Source organism: Armigeres subalbatus, chromosome 1 (assembly GCF_024139115.2).
Source record: "Armigeres subalbatus isolate Guangzhou_Male chromosome 1, GZ_Asu_2, whole genome shotgun sequence".
Taxonomy (NCBI): Eukaryota; Metazoa; Arthropoda; class Insecta; order Diptera; family Culicidae; genus Armigeres; species Armigeres subalbatus.
In genome coordinates this window covers 120,053,580-120,076,416 of record NC_085139.1, presented here as the reverse complement: position 1 = coordinate 120,076,416, position 22,837 = coordinate 120,053,580, and the positions used below count along the sequence as shown (strand labels likewise).

At 40.0% G+C, this 22,837-nt stretch overlaps 1 protein-coding gene across 1 annotated transcript in view; it reads left to right on the top strand.

The window, feature by feature from the left end:
• Positions 1 to 425: 425 nt before the first annotated feature.
• LOC134205059 (xaa-Pro aminopeptidase ApepP) overlaps positions 426 to 22,837 on the top strand; it is a 62,350-nt gene continuing 39,938 nt past the window's right edge. Inside the window, exon 1 of the mRNA XM_062679954.1 lies at positions 426 to 897. Within this exon, the coding sequence (XP_062535938.1) occupies positions 864 to 897 (34 nt within the window). The 5' untranslated portion in view covers positions 426 to 863. The remainder of the gene's footprint in view (positions 898 to 22,837) is intronic.

Here is a 22,837-nt window from a genome sequence, read left to right as displayed (position 1 = left end):
AGTAAAATTTCCGTGGGAAGAAAAAAGAGAGCAATACAATTTTAGACAGTCACTGAGTAGGTGAAAGTTAGCGTGTAACTTCCTTCTAGATGGATTTATTCCAAAAGTCATTTCGAAAATCTCTACAAACTATGTATTACGTTTAGCGCATAAAAGAAATGATATGATAATTTGCAACGTTCGTAAGGTTCGTTCTGAGAACCCCTGAGTTAAGCACAGTGTAGCGAACTAAACATCAGCCAATAAATATTATAAGAAACGAGGGCTGACTCTTCCGTGCCGAAGCTTTGCTCTCTGCTGATATTGCACAGCACACATATATTAGTTTTCGATATTCTTACAAGCTGCCTGTCTTCGCCGTTGTTAGTCGGTCCGCCTCTATATGTACTAAGCATCCGTGCCGCAAACCGCCAACGCTGACTAGCAGCAAAGCCAACCGACTCGGAATCTCGCAGTTTTTCCTCAGTCTAGTTCCGATTTCGCTGCGATTAAGACGCACTTCTAAGACCGAGACCCGGAAATTCGTCGTGGGTGATCCGTGCTGAAATATAATATTCGCGAGGGGGGAGACTTTTTCCACACTGAGGATAGACATCGCGTCGCGTGCCTGTGCGTTCAAAGTTTGATTAAGTGGACCATTTAATGCTAAACGTTTGAGAAAAATTCGAAGTGATTAACTGCTAAGAAAGTCGTCTGACGGTTTGGCGCGGAAATACGAAACCGTTGAGCAGTTTACATACCGCATTGGATTAGAAGCTGATTCGCCTCAGAAATCCGGTAAATTATGATCTAACGCGTGGAGTAGATCAATCTTTGCATTTTTGGGAGTGTTGTACGGAGCAGCTCGGCGTCAGACCATCAGGATGTGGAAATTAGCAGCATTTTTGCTGGTTGGAGGTGAGCGACATGGGAGTAGTCATAAATCAAACCGATAGAAGAAAAATGATGGTGGGTGGCAAACTCTCCACGCTAGTGGCCGAAATGTTGGCCTCAGTTTGGAGCTGCCAAATTTCTTAAATAAATTGACCAGGCAAAGCGAAATCGATTCGCAAAACACTGGGATCATTACCGCGACGCGCCGCCGAGGCAATCATCTGGCTCGGATGGATGGATAGATGTGGCAGGTTTTCCTGTTGCTGTCGGACAGCGGGAGGAAAAATGGGCGGGAAAATGTTTTCCTATGTTCTGGCGGATCTGAAATTGCGTCATTGCGGTGTGAATAGGCGAATGTGTGCTGTGGTGCGATATTTGCTTGCATTTGGGTGTTTGTATCTGTATGGTGGAGTGTTCGAACGGCAATTAAGACTACAATTTGCCAATATGTATCGCGCTTCGCCAATGGATTGAGTAAACTGTGATCAAGATTATCGACAGTTTTGCACACTGGAGAGAACGGAACATTAATTTATAAATAAGATGTGAGAATGGATCTTCATTTGGGGTTTGATTGTAGACGTTTCACACCGAAAATGATCGTAGAAATTAGTGTAATTGATATTAACTCCATGTATGTCTGCTATTCAGGCAACTCAGACAAAAATGCTTTTGGGTCCGCAGAACTGTGATAGTTCAAAGCACCGCAATAAAAAACGATGTTTTAAAATGCTGATTCCGTATATTTCGTCTTGAATAATCGTTTTTGCAATAGAGGATTTGTTTATTACCGAGCGGGCTTAGGCCGAATGGCCTTATATTTTTTAGAATCATTTTCCGTAAAACAGGGTTTACAGACATATGAACTAAAACAAATCTGGGTCGCCTAATTTACCTTAAATATCATGTGGAAATGTCTTTTATTTTTTTCCAGACAACAACTACTTTGTAAAATCAAAGCTCAAAATTCAAGCATTGTAGAAACAAAGTAAGTTTTCTCAAAAATTTGAAAATATAATGAATTGGAAAAGGTTTTCAATCAATTTTCTAGCGTTAAGAAAATATTGAAAACAACTAAGCTCGAATAAATTTTGAGAAGAGTATATATCATATTTTAACAAGTATACCATTTTTCGTTCCAAGCTGTTGTCAATTTGTGAAAAGTGTTTTGTGTTCGGACGAGACTACAACGTACAACAAATTGGAAGACGTGGAGATTTTCAACAATGTAGTGAATGGGGAATACCCCGGTAGGCATAAAACGCCCCAACAAACAGCCCATGACATAAAGAAGGCAGAATTATGTCTAACGTCCATTATGTCTAACTTTCATTATGCATTACGTTGTAACCGTTCGTAGCTTCAGCTTGAATTATAACTGGTTGCTTAAGCGCCACTTCCGGAATTCGGAATTCTCTCCTCAGGGGTCACTCGAACAGTCGCTGGCTGAATCCTATAAAACGCTTTGCATCAAGTGTTTTTTACCAACTTGGCATCCTCCCAATTGAGTTTACTCCCCTTTCGAACTCTCAGACCCATCCAACCCACTAAAAAATCTCGGCAGAAGTCCTGCGAAGCGAATGATGGACGTAGGCAACGGACCTAAAAGAAATAATCTTCCAGCGATTGCTCAAACTAAAATAAATGAAACGGAACTACTCGATCCTTTTTCACAACAATTCATTAGGTTTATTTGAACACATTTTTGGGTTGGTACGGTAATGGAAATGTTTTTTAGATCATAGCCATGTCTGCACACTAGTCATATAACTGCGCAGGTTATCTTCGTCGATTTTTACTGATTTTCGCCGGTGCGATGGTGGCGATCCGGTTCGGGTTTGGTGATGGTGGCGATGGTGGCGAAGCTGTCCTCGACAGGCAGTTCACTGTCCACTGTTCTCTCGTACCTCCGCACGGCTTCGCCAACTTCGGCTATGACCGCCCGTCATAAGATGAGCCCTTGACTTCGGTCCCAATCCAGCACTGTGGCCACGTACTCCAAGCGCCGAACTCTCATTCGACGGTCCGTAGAGGTTTTCAGCGTAGTAGGACCACCGTTGGTTTATGAGGGATCAACGCTCCAGGATTTCATTTGATAATTTTTCCAGGAACTCCCCTGAGAAATTCTCCATCACATTCTCTGGGTATTCTGTCAGGATTTCCTCCGAGATTTTTACCAAGAGTTTTTTCGTGAATACCTCCGTGAATTGCTTTGTGAGTTCCTTCAAGAATTCCTCCGTTAGATCCTTCGAGAATTGCTCCGGAAATTAGTTTTGGGCTGTCTCTGCGAATTCCTTCGTGAGATTCTTCTTCAATTACTCCAAAAGCTCTTCCAGAAACTCATCCACGAACTACTCACAGACTTCTTTCAGGAACTCCTCCGGGAATTTCTCCACGAACTTCTGTCCGTGGATTCCTCTAGAAATTGCTAAAGATACAGGTATTTCTTTGGGACTTCGTCCAGGCATTAAACATTTTCAAAGAAACAGAAATATATCAACACTTTTAAAAGTAAAAATGTCAATTTTCAAAGAAAGTTTCACATATATAATAGCCCTGTTTGTCTGTCCGGTGACTAGCCAACCAGACGCAGCACGCGAGGGAAATTCTCACAAAAAAATAAAATATTTGACCCTTCAATTCTTTTTTACTATTAAATGCAGAGAACAAAACCAGTGACAACCTTAGACAACCAGATACAGCATTTGATTTTTGATTTTTTTAAATGCAGAAAAGAATATATCACTTTTAAAAATTGAAAAAAAAAACACTTGCCACGGGCGTTATTGCGTCCACAAATAAACTAGTTATTAAATAAAATATTATATAAATTTATGGAACAGCAACTCAGACTTACAATTATTACAACGAGTTTATTATTTACCTGACGTTTCGACACGGCGATTGTGTCTTTTTCAAGGGGATAATATTTTTCCCCTTAAAAAAGACACTATCCCCGTGTCAAAACGTTGGGTAAAAAATAAACTCGTAATAATTGTAAGACTGAGTAGCCGATCAATAAATTTAATTAAAACGTACAGTTATTATTGGCAATAAACCAATACAAAGAAATTCCACGAAATATTTTCCACCTTTCCAACTTTCCACCAATATTTAATGAAGAGCAAAACAGTTTCATGGAAAATTTTGTGATTGTTTATTGATGATTGATGAAATATTTACTAAATTTTATCATTTTATCTTCATTAAATTTTGTATCTTTTTCAACGGAAATTTTTGATTTTTTGTATGGAAAAATCTTCTTTATAATTGCCGTTTTTATTTATAAAAGTACTAATATATTTTTGGTTCTTGGGAAATTTTTTATTGATATTTAGCAATATTTAAAAAAAATCATCTTTATTGTTTGTTCCCTTAATTTACATGATTTTTCAAATTTTAAGTTCTTCACTCTTTATTCCGTCTTTATTCATTGCTTTTACCCTAATTTCTTTGTTGGCCATTTCATATTTTTTATGGCAATTTTACGGCATTCCCGACCAATTAACCTATACGGGCAGACAAATTTGTCTGTCAAATTACTAGTACCGTCGTATGTTACATTTCGAACAAACCAATTTCGACCTAGTAAACCTTTTCTGCCAAACGTATGTTTCGGTCGAATGGTATTCGGCTAGATGATTTTTTAGCTTAACGTGTATTAAATTCATTCGGCCGAAAAATATTTGGACAAAAGTTGTTGGGGCGAACAAACCATCAGGCCGAAATAGAGAACTCGTCATTTGAACGAAAATGCCGTTTGATCGAGATGGTCGTTTGATGGAAAGGGCTGTTAGATAAGATTTGGGCCAGCAAAAGGCTGCCAGTCTCTCGAATAGAGGCATAAAAATGGGCTGTTTGACTAAAAATGGACATACGGCTGAAAGTCGTCGGGCCGATAAGATCATTTGGACGAAATGATGATTGAAATCAACAACAAACGGTGCGTTAGAATCCGATGTTAACGACATGTTGATCAGGTACGTTGTCGAGCTGCGTGAACGAAACTGGTTTGATAGCTTCCCACGAACTCATTCTTTATTGGTGATAAACGGTTGAATATTATGCAGAATATCTCTTTGTAGACGGCATTAAGGATTATGATTGCTAAAAAGTTCAAAGACAGATAAGACAAATAAGACAAATAAGACAAATAAGACAAATAAGACAAATAATACAAATAAGACAACTTAGACAAATAAGACAAATCAGACAAATAAAACAAATAAGACGAATAAGACAAATAAGACGAATAAGACCAATGAGACAAATAAGATACACAAGACAAATATTTTAAATAAGTCAAATTCATCAAGTAATTCCTCCGCACGTTTCGCCAGGAATTTCTCTTGATATTCCTTCCAAAATTTATCCTGAAATCTTCTCAAGGAAATCCTTCGGATATTACCTTAGAAATCCTCCGGATGTTCCTGCAGGTTTTCGGAAGGATTCCTTCAGGAATTTCTTCAAATACATCTCTATAAAATCCTCCAGATATGCTTCTAGGAATTCGTCCGGATATTTCTCCGGATATTCCTCCAGAAACGCTTTTGCAAGAATTCCTATAGGAATATCCGGGCAATTCCTGGAGAAATATCCGAATGACTTCCTTAAGGAATATCCTAAGGAATATCTGGAGAAATATTGGGAAAAATTTCTATAAAAATAACAAGAAGATTTAGTGGAGTAATATTCGAAGGAATATCTGGAGGAATAATTCGAAGGAAATCCTGGAGGAATGTCTAAAAGAATTTCTGGAGGAATATCCGGATTATTTCCTGGAGGAATAATTGGAAGAATATCTGTAGAAATTTCTAGAGGAATGTCCAAAGGAGTTTCTACCTAAATATCCGGACGAATTCCTTGAAGAATATTCGAAGAAACATCTGTAGAAGGGTGTTTTTTGACTGGATGGGATGTACCATCGTTTTGATACTTCAGACTGAGAAAGCCAACTTCCGAACAGTACATCTGTAGAAGTATTTGGAATTATTCCTAGAAAAATATCAGGAGGATTTATTGGAGGAATATCTGGAGGATTTTCCGAAAGAATTTCTGGAGGAATATCAGGAAGAATTCCTGGAGAAATATCCGAATTATTTCATGAAGGAATATCCGAAAGCATTCCATGACCTATAGCTATATTGGAAGTCAATAAGTAACGTGTACTCAATGGGCGGAGCTAAAGTTTGCGAAAATTAACAGCCGTTGACGAAGAAAATACAATATAAGAATGTTTAACATTCATATTTTTTTATTCAGTTTGTAATAAAAAGTGACCGAATACAGAACAAAGCCGTTTCTCTCTTTCACCTTGTTCGTCGAATAAGCAGTGCGTGTGAGTGCACTCTTCTTCTCGTTCATCTCGAACGTTCGGCTCGAACGGTGTGTCGGTGGCGCTCGTGTATGGTGGAGTCTGGCTGCATTTGAATTTCCCTTCTCGACAATTATCACAACATCAAACCCTCGTACATGTTCCAACCTGTTCAAAGCCTGAGTTAAAGCTAGAGTTATTTGAAAAAAATTCTACAATTCCTTGGATCATGCGAGGTGATTTGTGTTGGTAGCGTGTGTTCGGCAGATTGCCGTTGTCCTTCATCCGTGGTAGTGCATCGCAAGAAACTCGTCGCTAGTACCAAGAATCCTGCGCTGGTGGTTGCAGTGTTAGTTGCCGTTCCGTGCGTTGGTGGCTGTGATGAGCACGGCCGTCGAGTGTAGTCGTCATGTCCGCTGGTGGCTGTGAAGTGTACAGTACCGGCAATCCCATCATCCTACCATCCTGGCATTGATCGTGGTGCTCATGGTCAACAGCGACTCGATCACTCGATCAGGTAAGTCTGCGGCTTGAAGGGTAAGTGCAATGGATTACCTTGTGATTAAGTGAATACTCAACATTGGTCCTTCGAGCCGGATATTATCCTGCCTAATCAGTCCATTTGCGAATATTGATGACCTCTCCACGAGACTGTCAAATAAGTTTATGTAAAGTGAAACGTGAATCTTCCTTCTAAGACATTGAAGTGTAGAACAGCGGTACCCATAGTGAGTGAAAAGTGATAGCCCACAGTGAAAAGTGATCGTCAATTGTGAGTAAACTATTGTGAAAACAGTGATCATGGAGAAGTTGAAGCAATTGATCCACCAACGAGGTCAGGTGAAAACGAGGCTGACAACGATCGTCCAAAAACTAAACGAAGCTTCTGATAAACCCGAAACAACGAACCTATCGCAGCTGAAAGCCTACGAGATAAAACTGGAATTGCTTTATTCGGAGTACTCGACGATACATGATTCGCTGATGAATATGTGTACCGGAGAACAGCAGGATGCGCAAGATAGTAAACTAGAGTAGTTCGACGAGCTGCATACGAGTGCCTTAGTGAAGCTGAACCAACTGATGATTCCATCCGTTCCAGTTGATGTTTTTGAATGGAAATTTCTTCCTGGTATTGTTTTGACTGATCCAAGCTTCAATGAATCAAAAGATGTTGATCTATTGGTTGGTGCGGAGCTATTTTTTGATATCCTGAAATCAGCGCTACTGAAACTTTCCGACAAGTTGCCACAGCTCTACGAAACTCAATTTGGATGGGTGCCGGCTGGGGCCTTAGAAGAATCTCATGACGAAGTCAATGTGATGTGTGTTAATAATGAAGATCCGTTGCTTAGGAGTGTCCAAAGGTTTTTCGAGCAAGAGGTGCTTACAGAAGAGAAAGAGATAACATGTGAAGAACAGAGGATCGAGGATTACTTTTGTAAAACATATCAACATGGTGAAGGACAATTCATTGTTCAGCTTTCGTTTCGCGACTCCATCGACCAAGTAGGTAACTCCCATTCTTTGGCGTTCAAAAGGTTCTTGTCAAGTGAGAAACAAATATCAAATGACCTTGAGATGAAGCGTATGTATCAAGATTTACTTAAGGAGTATGTAGATTTAGGTCATTGTCACGAGATACGTTTAGAGGACGATGCCCCTGGCCAACGAAATTATTGTTTTCCACAGTCTTATTGGTCTTATTTGTCTAATATGTCTTATTTGTCTTATTTGTATTGTCCTTTTCCCATATTTGATTTCAATTTATGTATTTGGTAGCTTCGTGTTTGCAAATGTGAATACGTGAATTAAAACCGATGTTTTTAAGATTATCGCATTGGCTCCACCAAATGCGGGAATTTGGGTGACCTCCTTTAAACGCCCCTAGCCGTAGGGGCCGTACACTAGTTGCGTAAGCAATTTTTCTGGGTTATAACTGTTCCATAAAAGCCAATTGTTAAAAAGCTCAAAATAAAGTGTTAATAGTGCAGTTAGTAATTTATTAAAGGTAAAAAAAATGTTAATTGTGTTAGAGAAGCTTAACTTAATAATAAATGTACTATATACACTATACAGGGTGCTGTGTGGCCAAGGGAATTTAGTGCAACTGAACCTAGTGGAAAAAGGTAAAATGACCAAAACGATTGTAAAAGCCGTCGAATGTTTAGGCCAGCCGTTTGGATTTCCGGGAGAAACTGGTCCCAAACTCCTACTTGCATCTAATTTGGAATTCTCCGGGGAAAATCAAATCCCTAAGCCAGAAATCTTCCTTGCTTCCTCGACACTAGATTTGTCCAATCACGTTTCACAGGACTATTGTTAGAATATTTTGATGCGAAGTTTGACGCCATTGTTGTTTTATTAGGAACATATTTGTGCAATAAAAGATTAGGAAATCGTGATTACGAGGTTAGTCTACTATAGCTAGTCACTTGAAAGCATAATAAATAGCATGTCGTTTGTAGACCAATTGTATTCACCCAAAAATACCTAGCTCTCTATTAGAAAAAGAAATTTCAAGCTCTTAGAAATCACACTAATTGGTTAATATCCCCTAAATTCGATGCAAACTTCTCAAATCAATAGTTTCCCACCCGTCATTTCCAGAAATCCTAGCAAGTTGGTTTCAACCCTGGTAAATGAACCTCTAGAGTTAATCAGAAATTATGTTGTGATTATGCTGGCCCTTTTCCTGTACCGAACTTTAAACGATTCGCATAAAACGACCCTGGGAGTTTCCTATTCGCCCTTGAATCAAGGAACGTTATAAATCAAATTCCTTTCTTGCCGTGCTCTCCCAAAATGATAATTTTTGTATAGATTTTGGATAACTTGGTTAAAGTCAAAAGACTTTCCTTCAAAATTTTATGCGGTTACATATACTTTTTATTGCATCAAAATGATCATTGGAGAATTTCAAAACTATTACCGGTTGGGTTTCGCAAAATTCGGTTCCTTTATGCCTCAAATCATTAGAGATAGATAATGAAAAACTAAGATTTCAGTTGCACAATAGTTCAGTATTTAAAGCTTAATTCCAATTTGGGAAATTATACATCAACGATTTTTTCTAGCAACATTCCTTGATAAATTTCAAAGAGACGATCAGCTGGGATAAGCAAAACTCCTTTCCAATTTCTTGTTATAGACATTTTGGCTCGAAAATAGCGCTCTATCGCAAGAGAGCTCCCCTCAGACCTTAAGTACATTTTTCACTTTTGAGGACTTTATGGTATATGGTTACACAACAACAACAACAACAGAAGCATCCCGAGTGTGTGTCGTATCCATTTCTGCTCCAGGAGCTTGAAGGAGGTGCAAAAAGTGAGCAAAATCTCCGGTCGCATGATGGCAAAGCCGCGTGGATCGATCCACCACTATGGCATACGCAAGTTTCCTTGGACGGATCAGAAGCGATCACGAATCATCGACAACGTCCACTAAGGCCCCGCTGCTCTATCCGTCTTCACTCTGCATCGTCGATGGTGAAGGCTAAGGGTGTGTGAAAATAATTCCTATCCTATTAATTATTCTAAAGTAATATTAAAGCAATAATTAAAACTAATTGAAATATTTAAATAACCCTAGAATCAGCAGAAATTAATTTATGAGCATTATCCTCATTTATCTGTTTTCATATTGATTGATCCACCTTGCATATTATTTGAGGGAAGTCTTTCCGCCTATAACCCTCCAACTTCTCCCAAGAGCTAAAGTAAAACGAACCTGAGGTCCAAGAAAAGTTTAAGGGAACACAAAATAATCCCCCAGCAAAAGTGGCTTTAGCAATTAGAGACTTGGCAATACCGGCATTGCGCGCTCCGGTAAATCGGTGCCATCCACCGAACATTATACTTACATTTCCGCCTATTCTACGAATTCACAAGCCCATACGGTGCCCTATCACTAGATACCGGGTACTAGTGTCACATTCTCGCTTCCTCAGAGCTATTCGTCAGCTCTGCCTCGGTGTTCTACCTCGTGGCAGGACCACCTTCAGAAGGCTTCGAGTATTCAGCCTTTCAGTACCTCCTCCGCTACTAATTCGTGGCTCGGAAATCCAGCCATAGCTACGGCGCCGGTTTCAATGCCGTGGTCAGTCCATTCAGCTATGAATTGCACGCCGAGTTTCAATACCTGGCATGGAAATCGGGCACTGAGCAGTGTCTGTACGAACCCTTCGTGGTCTCAGAATCCGACTTTGAGAAATACTCAATCGACCAATTCTTGGACGGGAACTGCTCCCCCAACTTCATTTCCTTACGCCAATCCATCTCTCACTCCCTACTGATGACGAATTACACAACCAAAGTCGCGGCATCACTAGCGCACATTGTTGACATTGTTGTACTAAACTTCATTTCGTGCAACGTGGACGTAAGGTGGTGGTAAAATAATTGAGCGATGGATTTTCAAGGAAATTGCTCAAGCTGTTATGTCTGTTTGTCTGTGGTTAGGCTTAGGATATAACGAAACCAGTAACTATAAATTTTTGACGGGGGGAGCGCTGTGGGGGAGCGCCGAAACAGCGACAGCCAAAATTTTTGAGCTAATCTACGGAATTAATGTTGAAGCAATCTGGCATCGCTGGTCGTCACAGCTTACCTGTGTCCAGGTGGACAATCTCCAAATACGATGGCGGTTGAAGTTGAGCCAGTTCCTTGGAATGGTCCATGCCATGGCCCAGATTCTGATGCAGAATGTGCGGATCTATTATAAGAAACAGCTGAATTTCTTTCCTATCGCCGACCTCCAGACACTGCACAGTGGATAATTTTTCAGCAAAAAGGAGCATAATTCAAAAATTTGAGCCGAACGGGGTGTTCTTTACCTGTACCAACGCAGAATCTTACCAGAAATCGAATGCATGCAGTGGTTACCGATGGTATCCGGTGCAAGTTGGTCTTTTTTCACGATTTTGCATTTCGTATCTTGGGTACAATGGTCTTCAAAATGCATAAAATTGATTATAATGCCAAACCTTAATCCAATTACCAATCAGGCTTCAATTACCCTCAAAAGTTGGCTATTTTCAACAGCTTTTTGGAAACTGCATAACATTGCTGCTACCGATAAGGATTGGTGAGATATAACTTCCATTAAGAAATTTGAAAAATATTATATTATCGACAAAGTAGAGCACATTGCTTAAAATATCAAACTTCAATTTTACTACAAAAATATATAAAGTCATACATGAAACATTGCAAATTCAATCAGCATTCATTAGCCGAAAACATATTGACAATTGAAAATATCTTAAAAACAGCTCATTTTGATTATAACCAAATTAGATGGGAGTAGTAAAAAATCAATATGCACCCACTTACGTGACAGAAAGTGCATGTTTGAACAATGCTTGGTACAGTGTAATTTTTCATCATTTGTAAATACATCGTGGCTGTGAAGTTTTGTTTGTACGCATTTGAATAATTTTGCTTATTCCTGCAAAAAGTGTTTTGATTAATAATAATTTAGTATTATCTCTAGTGTGCACAACTACAAGCAATATTTTGAGAACTTTGTGAAACTCTACGCGTTTCGATATTGCTGCTTACAATGTTGACCGGTTCAATACAGTAAGGAATCTATTTACAACAATATTATTCTCAATTACCCTACACGCGCACGAGAAAAATTACTCGAAAAATGGCTGGCCGTAAGCCGAGAGATTTTCAAAGCCTATCACAAAGAAAGACGAAGCAGAAACTTAAATACAAAGTTGAACCCTTGCCAAATCTTTTAAAATCATCCAGACTATCAGCTCGAAAAGCTAGTAATAAAGCTTCAGTGAAGATATTGACTTTATTATTCAAGAAGGGTGAATCATAGGCAGAATAAGCATTACGTAAGCTAGCTGATTACAAAGAATCTTTAACTGCTTCATGCGAATCATCATTGGTGTTAAAAAGCAGAATAGAATATGAAGAAGTATCCAGATTTGTGAAAGTGCATTTGGGACGAAAAATGCTTGAGCCTTGGGTGAAAGTTTCCACGTTTTGTAACGGTATTATCCCACAGTTTTCACAACCTAATTGGGACGAAGGATATCTGTCATCAAAATGTTCATTCATAGTAACAGCCAAAATTTATTTCTTCTGATTCTTTGAGCACATATACAGGGTGTTCAATAAGTTCGAATACACTTTCAAAATATGTTTAAAAATTGAGAATAAATTCTTTCTTCTCCCGGTTGCATTTTATTGAAAGTATTGTTAATAAGGAACGTTTGTAACATTTCTTTTGGAATGACCTCTATTTTATACTTCTTCACGAGCTTCAAACGTTTCTAAAACCCATCGTAAGCGGCACGCACGGTCTGCATGGGCATTCCGTTCCAGATTTTAAGAATTACTTCTTGAACTGGTCCAAGTTATTAACCTTGTATTCGTACAGATTTAATATAATAAAGGACCAAACAAGTAAGTTAAGAGGGTTCAAATCCGGGAAGCTTTGTCTAAAAAGTCGATGAAATTGTCCCCATATAAGGCTTAAATCGCATTTTCCGTGTATAAAGGGTTATCGTCCTATTGTAACACGTAGGGCTGACCTCCGTCTTATCACCGGGCCACTGGGGGCATCAATCGTCCCTAAAACATTAGTTTTGAAGTGCGCCGCAATGATTTTGACCTTCAAAAACCGCTGTTTATGATGCCCCAATCCATTTTCAACGCGCGTAATAAACAAACAACAAGTGACAGAATGTCAACACTACACACATCCGATAGCGTATATATACCGCTAACGCTGACACCAATACTAATACAGAATATGTACTTTGGGCTTACAAACACAATGATCAAACATTTGTATTCGAACTTATTGAACACCCTGTATAGTTATAAATGTAGACGAAGAATAAGAAGGAATAAATTTTGGCTGTTACGTCCTTTTCAAATGTTGGTCTAGAGATATGGATACGTATGACTTAAGAATAATTGCTGAGCTGAACGAAGTCTCTGAAACTGTAGTAGGAATGAACCAAAGGATTATTAATTGCGTTCTGTATGTTACGGCAGGACCAGACTCTGCTACGGGTTTCAGCCACAATAACCAGCAACATCTCAGAGGGAAAGATGATTCTTTGCTGTCGGAACACTACTCTTGTAAACGATAGGCGGTGAGATATATGCGGAAAATCCAAATCCTCAGTCCGACTTATTTTGCAGGGTTCGTTCAATGTCATGGGTTAAGGAAACGGATCATATTACAAAAAAAGTCGAGTCAAGTACAAGACACTGAAGAGGACCACACAGTTGTGGTCGAAATACGTATCTGCAAAGATAACGAAAATTAACTGGTGGAATTAAATGGACAGTACTTAATTCGTCTTAGACGGTTTAATACATTCCACTAAACGAGCTTAATATATTTTCCAAAAAAAGTTGTACAAGGAATTTTACGTAGAAGTCGACAGCATTAATGAAAATGTATTGGAGATCGAATTTGAAGATATGTAGAATGGCGCTAGATGGCGAATGCTCTTGAAGAATATTTTTATCTGAACATCAATTGACTTAAAATCGGCAGTAGCGGGAGTAGCAACAACGGCAACATGCCTCGCCGGTTTTTATTTGAGCCACAAAAGTTCGCAGACGTAGTGAAGGTATATGTACATAAAGCTATGTCCGTTTAGAATCCGGAATCATTTATTGTATTGCAGCGGCACGGAAAGTGACCGCTGCAAGAATTATTTTACAGCGGTTTGTCTACCTAGGCGCCCACTTGCTGTGGTATAAATTTCACGAAGTTTCGTGCAGCGTGTCAAAAATTATTCCAGATGGAAGCCGAAAGGAGAGAAAAAAGTCTGCACACCCACGTTGATAATCCTGTCATCGACGATAGAACCTACGTCAAAATGGATTTCGGACAGCTTCCTAGCCAAAAATTCGACATGGTGATGGCACGAGGAGTAGTTCCTGCGGAGTTTAAGTTTGATTTTTGGACAAACTTGCAAAAAAACGGATGATATTGGTAAGGGATATGCAACTGTGGGGCAAAAACCTAAGTGTTTGTGACGAATAAGACGATGAACTCGAAGCTGTACAAGGAGGAATGTCTCAAAAACCGCGGTCGACCTTCCATGAAGCCCATAAAGGTCCCGTGAAGTTTTGGCCAGATTTGGCGAGTTGCCACTACAGCCGGGAAGTCATCCAGTGGTACCGCGATAATAACGAAGATTTCATCGATAAAAACATAAATCCACGCAACTGCCCACAGCTCCGGCCCATCGAGACATTTTGGGCAGTAATGAAGCGGAAGCTTGAGAAAAGTGGAAATAGTGGAAAAACAGCTCGGGACGCGATTCAGATGACCAAAATGTGGAACAAATGTGCAAGGAAGTTGACTCCGGAGGTGTGCAACTTTTGATGAGAGGAATAAAGAAGAAGGTGCGAATTTTCACTAGAAACAAGAAGAAATTATTTGTATCAATAATTTTTCCTTAAAGTACAGTGAATTACCCTTGTTTTGATGTGTTAACCTTCTTTGTACGTCAATCCGTTACCGAGATATAGATGATTTTATTATTCCGGATTCTAAATGGACATAGATTTAGGAACTGTAGAAAGCCTACGTGTTATTAGTGCTTTAGCCTTATGTTTGTTTTAATATTATATCTCAACACAATATTAGACTTTACTGCAAACAAATTGGGGAAATATGACTCTGGAGGATTAACTGCAAACAAATTGGGGAGTGACTCTGGAGGGTTAAGTTTCAGTTTCAAAAAATTTGAACTGCTAAACTGCTTATAAATGCGTGGAAATCAAAACTTTTGGAACGAGCTGGAAGAAGTTTTCGAATTTTCAAAAATTCTTTTGATGCAAATACACCTTATGTGAAGTTACTATCAATTAGCGAAATAGATGAAATAGTAATAATTCTAAAGACATTGCACTAAACAAACTTTAAACTATATTTTTTCGTTGAATTTATAGCAAGATTAGAGGAAAGAGGTCGAGGTGGCACGGATCCGTGCCACACAAAACCACAAGTACCAAAACAAGAAAGAACCAACATCCTTCCTGAAACTCATGCGTAATATCTTGACAATAAATAGATTCTGAGTCAGTTTGCATTATTCGAATATAATCTCCACATATGTTTACAATAAACAGTTCTATTCTGAAATATAATAATTATCAACACAAGTAATATGTATAATGATTCTAATTTTATAGAATTTTATAGAATAAATGTAAGTACATGTGGGATTTTTGTAATCGGTACACAGATTCTTTTCAATCTATAATCAGCGCATAATTATGAAGTATCAAGCAATATTTCCAATGGAAACGTACACTTTCATCACGTCAGTGGTCGGTTGGATGGTTGGGTGGTATATTCTTGATTTTTTATTATTCCCATCTAACTAGGTTTTGATCAAAATGAGCTATTTTGAAGATATTTTCAATTGTCAATGAAAACGTTTTATCTCAGCGATGAGTTCATGCATTGTCAATATTTTTTCGGCTAATGAATGCTGGTTGAATTTGCAATGTTTCGTGTATGACTTTATATATTTTTGTAGTAATATTGAAGTTTGATATTTTAAGCAGTGTGCTCTACTTTGTCGATAATATAATATTTTTCAAGTTTCTTGGAAGTTATATCTCACCAATCCTTATCGGTAGCAGCAATGTTATGCAGTTTCCAAAAAGCTGTTGAAAATAGCCAACTTTTGAGGGTAATTGAAGCCTGATTGGTAATTGGATTAAGGTTTGGCATTATAATCAATTTTATGCATTTTGAAGACCATTGTACCCAAGATACGAAATGCAAAATCGTGAAAAAAGACCAACTTGCACCGGATACCATCGGTAACCACTGCATGCATTCGATTTCTGGTAAGATTCTGCGTTGGTAGAGGTAAAGAACACCCCGTTCGGCTCAAATTTTTGAATTATGCTCCTTTTTGCTGAAAAATTATCCACTGTGCAGCGGCTCTTCACGCAACGGAATGGGTTCGGTTCTTCTAATAGCGTCCTCTGCAGGTTCGTACGCCATCCTGGGGCTTCTCCAAGCGTGTTGACGGACTCGGATTTTGGCTCGTATCGATGGAACTGCCGTTCCCGACTTGACACTCCTTTCCCGTCAATTAGCGGCTAGCACTCCTCCACACTAAGACTTGCTGATGGGATGCAATGGCGTCCTCTGCAGACTTATACACCATCCAGAAGCCTCTCCGAGTATGTTGACGGACTTGGTCGTCGTCCTGAATCTCCGGAACTGTCCCCAAGAGAAGGGGGGGATTCATCGACTTGGTTCTGTACCACCGAATGGCGGCGCACTGTACAGTTCGGGAATTTACTATTTTGTTCGGTAGATTAAGGAGGACGATCTTCTACCTTTCGCCATCACCGTGTTAGTATCTTTTTCTTTCTTTCTCTTCTCCCATCTCCCCACCTGCCAAGCGTAGATTGTCATCCTGGCGTATTCTTTGCCATCCTTTTGCAACCAATATGGAGTCCGTAGCGAACTCTAGTGGTGGGATTTTAAAACCCATAAGGTAGCGAAGGCTGCGTACTACACAGTGGGTGGACAAAATACCAAAATACGGAGAAAACTGTATTGCATATGCGGACACTACTTGTTCGGCTTAAACATTTCACAACGTAAAGTTCACAAATTATCTAGTTCACACTCAACACTGAACTACGAACATTTACATTGGTGAAATTTTAAACCAATAAAGAAATCAGGGTATGAGCAATAAATAAAAATTTTATTTATTATTTAATATAAAATTTCCACAAATAATGAAAAATTTCCACAAACTATTAAGAATTTTCCACAAAACAAAAATAAATTAGCACTCAACCTTTACAATACCAGCAGTCAAAAACGACTGGAATTTATTTTCTAATCTGCTCTCATTTCGTTAATCATCAACGATTTTAACAAAACAGTCAATTTAATATATTTTCAGGAAATGATTTGAAAACGTGAATTTTTGTAATTGTTCCGGATCAAGGCCAAAACCCCGTGGGGTACCTAGAGTACCCCATTATGTAATTTTTTCAAGAAACTCACAAAAAAAATTTTTTTTTGATGGAAAATCTATGAATGGTGAATCTAAATGCAAGCATATGTTATATTTGAGATTTCTAGGACCAATCTGTTGGTTCCGGGTACATGACTGATTGATATCGGTTCCGGTAGGGACCTAAAGTGGACACTTCCAAAAATTGACATATTGGTGCCGTTCGAATGTCCAAATGTCTTGAATTCACTGAGAAAAGCGGAAAGAGCTCATGCCGTATATTTTTAACCTTTAGCCAGTTTCGGTGGGAGCCCAATGAGGACATTCACGGAATTGAACATATTGGGGATTTTTCACGAACAAGCGATTGGAACTCATGTCGAGTACTTCCAATTTAGTTTTTTCACCTTCAGGTGGTCAACCTGGAGCCGGTTCCTGTGGGAACCGAATGAGGACATTTACGGAATTGAGCCTATCGGTGCCGTTCGACGGCTTATTTTTCACGAATAAGCGATTGTAACTGATGCAGAGTACTTCTAAGTGAGTTTGGTCACCTTCAGGCAGCCAACCTGGAGCCGGTTCCGGAGCAAATCCTATGAGGACATTTACGAAATGGAACATATTGGTGACGTTCGTTATAATTTGTGATTTATCACGAATAAACCATTAGAACTCTTGCCGAGTTCTTTCGAGTGAGGACATTCAAGGATTTGAATATATTGGTACCGTTCAACGGCTCAAACTTCATGATTTTTACGATTGGAACACATGAAAAAAATGCAATTATAAAAAAGGAATTTTCCATTTTCCATCAAAATGTTCCACGGAAGAAATACAAAATTTCCTTACATAAATCAATATTAGCAATAAACAATTACAAAATATTCCACATTTCCTATATTGCGAAACTGACGGACGAAGCTTATTGGAAATTCCCACATTATGGCCGTTAATTAAAACTGCACCCTCTGACTTTGTGTCTCGATAAACACTAACCCAAAAGTTCAATAATCAAATAAGACATAATTTCATTCGCAAGTCATTGTACATTTTACTGCTAAGCATTAGCATAAAAGTTTAAGGATAACCTACTTGAATATACACATTCAAGATAGAATCATTGAATCTAATTTGATCCAATGGACTCCATCAGACCATGGGAATCAGAGTGGAAACATCGAGTCACAGCTGAGCAACAATAAGTCTGAAACCCCGAATAAAGCAAGAACCGAATCACTTCCCACCGACCCACCACCATCATCTCCCAAACCATGACATTTTCCGCAGATAGCACACTCTGTAGAAACCGTGGGTACCATACTGGAGTCGACCTTGGGTGGGTGGATGGATAGATGGTGTATGGATGGCCGCGGGTGGAAGTCAACACCAAAAAACAACCGAGTCGACAGTTTTACGAGACTAGAATCTCTGGCGCCACCAGCAGACAAGCAGACCACTCACTTACCAAATGGCAGATCCGTTCCCATCTATCTCGCTGTTGTAACCGAGCTGGTTTGATTGGCGGGTGGGGTGGAACGGTTACATCCTTTTCTAGGGCGCACGGATATTGTCGATCACGGATGAAGTAGGTTGATGTTGCGGAAGTTCAAATATTTTCCGCCGTTCGCCGTCGTTGTCGACGCGGCATTGGCCACATTATGTAATGAATCATCATAATTGGGACTGCGGATTGACCTGATTCCCGCAATGCATTCCACCGGATTGGTATCGTAATATTCCTAATGGATAGTAACTTTTCACTAACGGGTTGGCGATACCACTCCCACGGAATCGTCAGTGGAGATACGTATATCTCGGTATTTGCATTTTACTAGCGGTTGATACTGGAGTGGAGCTTCGTTCAAAAGACGGTTACTCACTCCTCGCTAAAATTATACTTCATAGACGTAGGAGGGGTCACTTTCAAATAGGTCTTCCTTTATATCAAGCTTCAAGGCTAGATATGGGGTTTCCTCAAGGTTAAATTAGAATCATGGTGTGAGAATAATGTTTCAAATGTAGTTAAGTTTGTAATTAATTAGTTTCGTTGCATGATTTGCTTCGTGTATGCCATACGTATAAAAGTTTTGTATTTACTCGTACATAGCATGATGATACTTCAGGTTAAAAAAAACTGGACCAATCTGGCCTCTTCCGTATATTTTTTGTCGCCAAATTCAGCTTGGCAAAGACCCTTCACGAAAACCTCCCCCATATCTGCCCACACCTATGCGCGCCATGCGGCATCCGGATGGGAATCCAATCAATATCGGCTGCCGCCGAATCTCAACCATCGCACCGCGACGCGGCCCTGGATGCAGAGCTCTCCGCTAGTGTAGTTCGTGCGTAGTATTCGTATCGATTTCAAGGTCGTTTCCGGCCCCGTTATGAGCCAGATGTTTTCCGTCAAACTTCTTCACACTGAATAAATAATCGCACTGGCTAATGGATCGAACTGCCGCCGCCATCGTCGGCTTGGCGGTAAAAGTTGCTTCCTCGCTCGGATGCATCGGCTGCGACGGCGGCGTGCGATGGCAAACGACGTCGATGGAGCGCGCGTAGACAACCCATTTTGTTTGTTTTCGCGGTTTTCCGAGAATGTTTAGAAATTCCAAACTTTGCGGAACATCACTTTTTACTAAACCAGCGAGCAAGCAGGAGCGCTCAAACAAACCCTTGTTCGATTTTGTTCACTTGAGTCGGCTATTGGTTATCAGTTGGTACATAATGGGAGATGATGGCAGAGATTTCCTTGGTTTAGCAGAACTAGAAGGAATGTGAAAAGAGGTCACTAGGGCGACGGTGAACGACGCCTGTAGCTGCCGTCATAAAATTGTTTGATCTGATGCAAAGTTGCGATGAACATGTTTTTTGTTTGTTCTATCCATGAAAGCCGACGCCGACTAAATCAGTTGGCTCATTGTGGTGTGGTGTTGTGTGGCGTCTAGTGGAAAACATTCTAAAGTTGTTGCATATGTTTTATGGCGAATGCAATGCCATCCAAACTTTTTAATAATCTGCGAATGTAGCATCGAATCTTGTTTACAGTTCCTTTATTCGAGTTTCAGTTTTTTCCCATTTAAAAACAGCAACCGTTTGTTTCCCGTCCCCATTTTGCAATAACATGATATAGAGCCTAGACAGATGTCACCAGGCTCTCAATAATGGTATCAGTGAGAAACACTTTTAAGGACATATAGTCTAAGTCACTAGCCGCGAACAGAAGAAGAAGAAGAGAAACACTTTGTTATCTATTGTCACATAATCCAATCACAAATCATAAAATTGGCATTGAATTTGTTCTTTTGAAGCTTCGTTAGCTTCTCCTTTTTCATCTATTTACATGTTTGTTAAACTCTCAAGCTGAATGTTCTCTTCCAACTTCAATAGTATAATAATTTTGGGCGTAGAAACTGGGTATTTCCGGAATGGGCTCGATGGGTGGAAGCCGGAAATTGATGATTGGCGCCTTTTTGAAATTCAAAATGGCCGACTTCTCCATTTATTTAGCTTACATCTGAACAGATAACACTGAATCCACCATTCGACGACACAATACACGGTTCAGGGCGGCCTTGCCCATCCCAAGTAACATTTTTAGTTTTATAACGGTCTTGAAGACTATAATTTACTCTACAAGAGTGTTAAAAAACCAGTTTAAAATCAAAATGTTACTAGGGATCGTACCCTTCCAGCTTTAGCAACTTTCTGGATACTAGGTTCGCCGTAGAGTTGGGCTAGCTCGTGGTTCATTCTTCGCCGCCACACACCGTTCTATTGCACACCGCCAAAGATGGTCCTAAGCACCTGTCTCTCGAATACTCCGAGTGATTGCAAGTCCTCCTCGAGCATTGTCCAAGTTTCATGTAGAGGACTAACGGTCTTATCAGCGTCTGTACATGACACATTTGATGCGGTGGTGAATCTTTTTTGACCGCAGTTTCTTCTGAAGCCCGTAGTAGGCCCGACTTTCACAGATGATTCCTTCGTATTTCACGACTAACAGTAACATTGTTATCAGCCGTTGGCAAGGATCTAAGGTAGACGAGCTGCTCGTAAAACTGCTTCTAGGCCCTGTGGCGCTCGGTTCAGCCCATAAGCATATACTCTGTCTTCGATGCGTTCATCACCAGTTCAACTTTTGTTGCTTCACGTTTTAGGCGGGTGTACAGTTCTGCCACCCAGTGTTGGTAAAAACTCAAATTCTCAAATCTCATCCACGATTCAAATCAAGCGCGAAGCAAACCTCATGGCCCAGAGAATCGCCGGTGGTTCAACACGCGATTTGCATCATTGCGTGATTTTTGCGTGTTCTTCTTTGTCAAATTCATCGAAATAACTTTCTTTGCTTAAAACAATGTATAACAAATCCATACGGAAACATAAAATACGCTTCTATTGGGTATTGACACTTTTGGGAGTGAAATCATTTTTACACAAATGAGCGAAACGAGCGGGTCAGCTCGCACATGAAGCTTCGGTGAATTAGATTTGAGCATGATTTTACCAACACTGTAATGCCACCTTTGCAAATGTTCGGCCGACAATGTCCATGTGATCCGCGAAACAAATAAATTGACTGGATCTGTTGAAAATCGTACACCGGCTATTACACCCGGCTCTCCGCATGACACCTTCTAGCGCAATGTTGAACAACAGGCACGAAAGTCCATCACCTTGTCCCCTGCGCGATTCTAACGAACTGGAGTGTTCACCCGACATCTTCACACAGTTTTGTACACCGTCCACTTTTATCATCCATAACTTTCCATAGCTCTACGCGGTCCATATTGTAGTATGCCGCCAATGCGTTGGCGATCAACGAGGCCGGCTTGATATCTTCCCACGAACTCATTCACTATTGGTGACAGACGACGTAAAATGATCTGGGATATCACATTGTAGGCGGCAAGTTCTCACACTCCAACTTGTCGCCTTTCTTGCAGATGGGGTATATTCCACTCCTTCGGTAGCTGTTCAGTTTCTCAGATTTTTACTATCAGTTTGTGCAGGCAAGTGGCCAGCTTTTAAGCCCATCTTGATAAGCTCAGCTCCGATACCATGTTTACCAGCTGCTTGATTGGCCTTTAGCTGTTGGAGGACATCGTCAAATTCCCTCAAAGTTTTAGCTGGTTGACTTCCATCGTCCGCTGCACTGACGTAGTCATCTCCTTCGCTGCCTGGACTTCCACTGCCTCAGCGCCATTTAAATGTTCCTTGTAGGGCTGCTTCCACATTTCGACCAGCACACATTAGTCCGTCAAGATGCTCCCATCCTTAACCCTGCACATCTTGGCTCGCGGCACGAAGCCTTTGCGGGATGCTTTGAGCTTCTGATAGAACTTGCGTGTTTTTTGGGAATGGCACAGCTGTTCCATCTCCTCGCACTCCACTTCTTCCAGGCGTTAGAAATTCTATGTGGGATTCGAAAGGAGTTCAGTGGAAATTTCTGGAGTAATGTATGAGGAGTTCTTGGAGGAAATTCTGAAAGACCTCCAGGGTGACTGACAGGAGTAATTCCTTGAGGAAGAGGTATCCTTCAAAAATCTAAATAATCCACAGGTAAGTTTCTGGAGGAATTTTGAAGTTTTGTAATGGAATATCTGAGCTACAAATTATCTTTTAAAAGGGATTTTGGGGGAATTATTTCCGGTAGAAGTCCT